At 35.6% G+C, this 7,893-nt stretch overlaps 1 protein-coding gene across 1 annotated transcript in view; it reads right to left on the bottom strand.

Annotated features, from left to right (window-relative positions):
- Positions 1-1,742: 1,742 nt before the first annotated feature.
- The window catches only part of PTPN12 (protein tyrosine phosphatase non-receptor type 12), a 75,567-nt gene continuing 69,416 nt past the window's right edge, over positions 1,743-7,893 (bottom strand). Inside the window, exons 14-18 of the mRNA XM_068669875.1 lie at positions 7,472-7,549; positions 6,180-6,268; positions 5,152-5,182; positions 3,681-3,797; positions 1,743-3,058 (exon numbers count right to left, since the gene is read on the bottom strand). Coding sequence (XP_068525976.1) covers positions 2,997-3,058; positions 3,681-3,797; positions 5,152-5,182; positions 6,180-6,268; positions 7,472-7,549 — 377 coding nt within the window. The 3' untranslated portion in view covers positions 1,743-2,996. The remainder of the gene's footprint in view (positions 3,059-3,680; positions 3,798-5,151; positions 5,183-6,179; positions 6,269-7,471; positions 7,550-7,893) is intronic.

Genomic DNA, 7,893 nt, shown 5'->3' with positions numbered 1-7,893 from the left:
ACAACAGAGGACAATTTCCATTTCATATTGCTAAAACAAAGCTGAGGAGTTCCTACGACGGACTCAATCTGGAACACAATACAGAATCACAGAATCATTTATGTTGGAAAAGACATTTCAGATCATCAAGCCCAACTTGATGTTAACTTAGTACTAAAGCATGTCCCTAAGCACCACATCTACATAGCTTTTAAATGCCTCCAGGGATGGTGACTCAACCAGTTCCCTGGGCAGCCTGCTCTAATGCCTCACAACCTTCTCAGTGAAGAAATCTTTCCTAAAACCCACCCTAAACCTCCCCTGGTGCAACTGGAGGTCATATCCTCTTGCTCAGGAGAACAGACTGATCCCCACCTCACTACCGCCTCCTCTGAAGTAACTGTAGAGAGCGATAACGTCTCCCGTGATCCTCTTTATCTCCAGACCAAACACCCCCAGCTCCCCCAGCCGCTCCTCACAGGCCTTGTGCTCCAGGCCCTTCACCAGCTTCGTCGCCCTTCTCTGGACACGCTCCAGCACCTCGATGTCCTTCTTGCAGTGCGGGGCCCAAAGCTGAACACAGGACTTGAGGTGCAGCCTCACCAGAGGGACAGGGGGACAATCACTGCCCTACTGTTCCTGATACCAGCCAGGATGCTGTTGGCCTTCTTGGCCACCTGAAAACGCTGCTGGCTCGTGTTCAGCCGGTTATTGACAAACACCCCCAGGTCCTTTTCTGCCAGGCAGCTTCCCAGCCACTCTTCCCAATAATATAATCTCTTCCTCCTAATATAAATCCATGCAAGTTTACAGAAAAATATGAACCTAGTTGTACAAATATGAACCTAGATGTACCATAATTAAACATGACCAAGATGACCTGTATACACTACACACAGATTTTTGTCAGCCATTGCTCTACGTGAAATTCTAATATGAAAAATAGATTATCTACAATCTATAGTTTTACATTTTCCTGAGATAGAAAAAAGTGTAAATGTTCCTTAAAAAGTATACATCTTTTGGCAGTCTTAACAGCTGTTTCAAAAAAGTTAGTGATTTGGACAGTCCAGTGGTAATAACAGCCTGTCATGCAAAAGTGATGCACGAGAAAGCCCAAGCTGAAGCTCATCTTCACTGCATGTGAAGGGGAACAAAGTTCAGGCTGACTTTACTCTTCCAGCTGCAAGACACTCCATTTTTCTCAACTGTTTATACAGAAGGCAGCCAGTTGACAGAGGTTAGCTCAAATGGCATATAAGATTGATTTTTTTTTTTAATGAACAATTGTAGAACGATATCCAGGGGAAGTTAAATATTTATAGCACGCTCAGTTCTTCAAAAAAGCTCCTGAGCTAGGCAGGCTGTACCAAATGCACAGCGATTATTCCATAATCAAAAACAGTACCTGCAAGTTACACACCTTTCGGGAAGTGGTAACGGGGTAGCTATCTGGGGCCTCTCTGCTAAAGGCGAGTTAACACCCAAAGGTACACGTGGCAAATTAGACCTAATGTTTCCATGGCTAACGTTTAGACTAATACATAGCTCCATTATCTAAAATAACCATTTTTCCTCTGAAGATGCTTCTTTACTTATCTGCCAGCCAGAGCTTTGAGTAGGTACTTAAACTCCTGAGGGTCACTATATGTGCTCAAGTACAAAAGTTACAAGCTAAGCCAGACTGCCATCCTTCAATCCACTTAGGCTTCTTTCTGAATAGTCTTTTTTTTTTTTCCCCCTAAGAGTAAAAACACCCATACTGAGATTTTGACTTTCTTTAATTTAAAGATTCTATTACAGAAAAGTTTAAGTAAGGAATCCTTATAAGGATTAACTCTTGACATAATATATTGCCAAGATACAGTGTAGCTGCAAGGGCTCTACGTGAACCTTCATATAAGTTGCTTTTTACATACACAGTCGCTGAACAACAAAAATGGTATTCACCATTGTGAGAGAAGACAGTGGTATTTAAACAGTCCTTTTACCAGTGTGTTCTGGTTTTCCCCAAATTAGAAATACGCTGTACTGAAGTTGTAAAACTACTATACAGAAAGTTGACAGAGATGAATCTTCTATTGATTGCAACTGATCAAATGTTAAAATGAAAACTAAGGAGTGTTGAATATGTAGAATGGTTTCTCTTTTACTGGCAGGTCAAATATACTAGAAACTTACAAATATTTTTGATAATCTAATTCCAGATGAACTCAAAACACTGAAGTAACATACACAGGCTAAGAGAATTCAATATTGTTCCAAGGCACTTACTGAATCTCCATGACTAGATGAAAACCAGAACAAATTAGGTCTGACAATTAAACAGTATATAATATAAAAATAACCTTTTGCTTACAATTTACAAAATGTATTACAATCTTTATCTCTGCTAACCTGCAACTCTGGATGTGTGTGTCCAGCAATTTTTGTAAAAAACAAACAAAACCAAAAAAACTATTTTCTAAAACTTCAGGGCAAATAATTTACAAATAAGGTACACAAAAATTTAGATCATGCAGAGATTTCTTACATCTTCTGTTAATATTTTATGATTGCAACTTTATCAAATTATATACTTACTTGCCCTGTACATATACAAAATAATGCATACATGGTAATCAAACGTTAGCAAAAAGTAGTCCATAAACACAATCTGTCAAAAGTATTACTATATTAACATATGTCTACAAGCAGCGTGTAACAGGGTTAAAAGACATTAAGGCAATAATACTTGAAGTTACAAAATAAATCATATGTAATACTTTCTCCTAAGTGTAATAAGGCAGGTAGATGGCCCCAGCAAAAAGTTAAGTTGTAATACTGGAATCCACTGTTGTGAACGATGTTTAAGGTTTTGCGTGGGATGTACTGTAAGAGTGTACCATTTGGTAGTTAGATCTACACTGCTCTGTGTTAGTTGCCCCTCAAAGAAGTGGAATACTGTTTTTCTAGTTCTCAGTGGCACTTGAGTTTTCCAGTATAATTTATTGATAGTATGTCCATTGGTTCTTGGATCATGTCCATTCTGAAGGTGGCTCTCTTGGTCCTCTAGGCTTTCCACAACGGTTTCCAAAACCTAAAGAAACACATATATTAAATATTTCTGTCCACCCAGACAACAAAACCTCACAAATACTGACAGAGCATGTCACTGTAAGACATGCTCCAGCTCTTACATAACAGGTTTACCCTCAAGGCTAAAAACTTAGCTTGTGGGTATTAAGAATTCTAAAGGCACTATGGCCATAAGAAATAAAAACACAAAAAGATGTATATAATTATATTTCACTAGTTAAACCTCACTTGGGAGGTACATTTCAGAAGATACAGTATTACAGCCTTTGTTATTTTTTCCCCTCCTGTGTACTTAAGTAGTTTTTCCCTGATATTATTTCTGAAAGTTTTGAATGCTCTACAGAAGTTCTATCCTAGTTGACTAATTCTCTAGGTCCTAAAAATCTTTTTTTTAAAAGCCTTTTTTAAAAAAGCCTTTTTTTAAAAAAAAAAAAAAAGCCTAAATTCCTCATTCTGGGTAAAACAGTCAATGATACTGAAGAAACAAGGCAGGCTTATTTGTCTGGGTTTTTCTGGTCAGTAAGTTGAAAGGAAGGTATTAGTAGCAGCTATCCAAACTAATATTGTTAGTGAATCTTCTGTTTAAAATATCAGGTGATTAGTTTTGAATGAATTGTAATTACCCATATCTGTTATTTCTGTAGGAAATTCTGAGATTTGACCTCTTGTATCAGCGGAACCAGAAAAAGAAATCTGAGGTAAAGTATCAGTTGGTGTTTTGTTGCTTATTTCAGGACGACCTGGAAAACACAGACACAAATATATACACTTCTTAATGTATCATTCTTCTAGTCAGCACTTCATGAAAGCTATTTTTAATAACATCTTAGTCTAAAATACAACTTACATCAAATACTGTTTATAAAAATCAAGATTAAGCAGCACATTTTTCTCATTTCTTAAAAACGCACTTCAAAATTGTTTATGATGCAGATGTTCAGCGATTCCAGTGACACACTGCTGTTTACAAAACATAGAACTTCTTTCTAAACAAGTTTGAAAGCATATTTTAAATTACAAGACTTCACAGTACCATTTAATACATCAATATAAATGCATTTGTCCATATTCTTTCTAAACTAAAGGTGCTTAAGAGTACGGGTTAAGTGACTGTACATTACATTACTTGCATAACCTCCTATGAGCAAATCTGTAATACTTTTCAAAGTGATTTCATTAAAAAATAACTATGTAATAACTAAGTTAAAATAACTAAGCATTTAACGCGTGGGTCGAAGTGGAGTCTTCTAGCCCATTCAAGTATATACATAAGATAAATGACAGATAAAGTAAGATTACAGCTGAAGCAGTTTGCTTAATCAGCTTGCTGCAAAATTAAATGTGAATTGATAGACTGCCCCCTTACCAAAGCCTTTTCAAAAGATAAATTTAATGTTTTGGTAAATATGCACAACACACACATACTCCCCCACAAATCCTCACCACTGAACTGTTTTGTAATGACAGGAATAAACACAGAATAAATTAATGAACATAACACAGGAAGGATTTAATTAGGGCAAAAAATATTTTTATTGTAATGTAGATGAAAATTCAACAATTTTGGTCTTAATTGATATGATTTTGGTATGCTAGAGTAAGTTTTACATTTGACTTACAACTTGCTTCCTCAGAAAACATTAGAAACTTTAGAAATAACCCTTTCAGAAACATCAGTGTTCTGAAAATATGTCTAAAATATTTTGAGCTGAAGCCAAGTTCAGAAAAAAAGATAGTTCAGTAGAATATAGGTATTTTGAAATAAGAGCTTGGTTTATTGCAAGACTGCTATCATTTTTAGAAGTTTGAACATTAAATTATAGCATCCTGGTTTGGAAATAGTTTCTTGAAGTAATTGTATTTTTTTCTCCAAAGTTAGATCATGAAATACTTGAATTGAATTTCCAGAAGAAAAACATCCTCTGTTATTTTCCAATCTTCTAATAAAAATACTCCCAGCACACTATCAGTTCAAGTGCCTAGGCTACTCAAACTTTCTACTCTTATGGGATTACTTGACAAATTGATAAGTGGAAAACATATTCTTTTTCATATTGAAACAACAACAACAAAAAACCCTTTTCCATCACTTACCAGGTAGTACAGGTGAAGTAGTTTTCAAACCCTGTTAATGAGAAATATTTAAAATAGTAAGATATTTTCAAACTACTGAAAGAACAACAGAAATTTAAGATGATGGAATAAGTCTCTAAGAAACACAAAATGTGGGAATACCTACTTACCCCTACATTTATGACTTACTATAATGCTGAAAATGTTATGCTAGTTTATATATACTTCACTATCAGAGCTTTACATAGTTTCATGAGAAGTTAAATTTGTCACATTATGGACTATTTGCAGAATCAGGTAGTTTACTTGTAGTAAATGTACAGTTCCCAAAAATTCACATCTACCCTTTTTGACAACATTTTAAATAGTGTGTAAAGGTGGCTGTGAAGTGTTTGGGCATGCATGAAAAAATACATGAATGTGAAGAGAATATACACGTTTTTGAAATTTTACCAGGTGTTTAAGCTGGATGACTTGGAGCAACTAGTAGACTGAGGTGAAAAGTGACATTTAATGGGCAGGAAAAGCATTATTTAAAAATAAATATAAATATAGTGAAAAACATTTTTCAGGCAGTGGAACATGTTGCCCACAGAGGATACTAGATCTCTGTCTTTTTATGTTTTCAAGACCCAACTGCATAAAGCCCTAGGCAGCCTGGTCTGACACCCGGCTTTGTGCAGGAAGTTGAACAAGAGACTGCAACTCCCTTGAACCTTCAAGTACCCTATGCTCCATTAGGGACAGGAGCAAGCTCTGTATAAATAGCAATACTAACTAGCAATACTTACATTACTAACATTGTAATTTAAGTTACATTAAGGATGACTTCTTAAAATATTCTTGGACATCAAAAAAATATAGTTTTCTTGGAAAGTGAACAAGCTCTTCACACGTTGGTTCAGCAGCTATCGCAGGACAACAATTAGGTAGGTAGCTGCAGATACTCAACAGCTCTAATTTTTCACTACTATATATTTTGTTTTCTATTGTGGCTCCCAACACAACTAGAAATGAATGATCAGTACAGACTTGTCTCCTTTACGTACCGTAGAGATTGTTTGTTCAGGGAGATGCTGATCACGCAATATGCTCCACTCAGACTGTGCAATCATAACTGGCTTCGGCAAGGGTGTGCCTAGGAAAAATTAAACCAAACTTATCATACTTGAGTTCTCTGCATGATGGGGCATCAGAACACAGCCAGTAGAAGTGTGATATAAAAGCAACTTATTCTAATCAGAAGTTTGGACAAGCAGGAAAGAGTTTAAGATAAAGGAAGGCTCTACAACATAAGTGCAAACAATGCAGTCCTACATTTTCACAGTGGGCTTCTACTTTCTACATTTGGGAGTTCCTAACCAAGAGAAGAATTAGCTACTTTTTCAATAATGTTTTCAGATTTTTTTTTTTTGCTCTGCAATAATAGTAGATCTAAAAAAAAGTATGCAAAGAAAACACACAAAACAGAACAGTCACACACTGCTTTTGCTGAGTCAGCCTTTGCTGACATCAAGACAAAACACAACCATAACGAAGCATTTCTAGTGATTCCAGCCCCATAGATTTTTTTAATGTGTTCTTACAGAAAAGAAGCAAATCCAAGAATTATGTATTTCCCTAACACAACATAATAACCAAAGAAAGAATCAATGACTCAGAACTATCTATGATTGACAACACTATGCTTAAAGTACCCGTATTACTTCTTTAGCTAGAACTTTTTGTAAGTTTGAGAAAGACAGTGACATTAAACAAAAGCCTCAGTAAGTAACTACTTCACACCAGGGCTTTGTTGTTGTTTTGTTTTCGGAAGATACCAAGCATCATCCTAATTTTTGACTTTATTAACAGTAAAGTATGTAAAACTTAAAGTAACTGGACTTGTTCACCAGATGCAGTATAGCACGACCTGTCATCTTTCCTTCCTCCCTCTTCCCAAGATGAGCCCCATGTTTTCCTGTTCCCTACCCAGGAGCAGTAGGAATGTTGCCTAACATAGCTAGGGAATCCTCTAAATGGAAATACTACCTTATTCAGTATTCCAGATTGAAAGACAGGTACACTAAAATCAATATTGAAGTCTCCAATATACTTAACTATCATGTAACAGCATGCTTAGTCAGAAATGAAGAAATTATTTGATTGTGTTCAAGCACTTGTGAAAGTTATCCATCAAGCTCAAATATGCCATTAAATATGCTAGGTTTCATTCATTATTTTTTTTTTTTTAATTCAAATTTAACACCTCAAAATTAGCCAAAAACCAGGGGCATTCAAATACCGAAATGCATTTTACATCTTATATCCACAACTATCACACAACATAACAAAAACTCACTCGGTTCACTTGCCAATATAAACGATTCTGGTGTTCTTTCTGGGAGCGGGGGAGAGGAATCTTCACTAGTATCGGCATCTAAATCAAATACAACATTTAGGTAAGTTAAAAAAACACATTTTGAAGCTGATGTTTTGATATGAGAGATCACCCTAAACTAAAATGAGAAGTGTTCAATAATACAGATCAATGTAGTGCAAAAAGAAACAGGTTGACCCTGAATATAAAAAGAAACTCTAACAATTTAATATAAGTTCACCCATTCCTATGAAATCAACAGCATACCAGCAGTACAAAGGCTGTCCTGTTATTTCAGAATGTTTCTGATGTGCAGTTACATGAAAAATTGAGTGACATTTTCCCCATTCTTAATCATATTTATGAAATATCGCACTTTAAAAATATATACATATATATATTTG

Source organism: Anas acuta, chromosome 1 (assembly GCF_963932015.1).
Source record: "Anas acuta chromosome 1, bAnaAcu1.1, whole genome shotgun sequence".
Classification (NCBI taxonomy): Eukaryota; Metazoa; Chordata; class Aves; order Anseriformes; family Anatidae; genus Anas; species Anas acuta.
The sequence above is the reverse complement of the archived record's forward strand: the minus strand, read 5'-3'. Positions and strand labels throughout refer to the sequence as shown.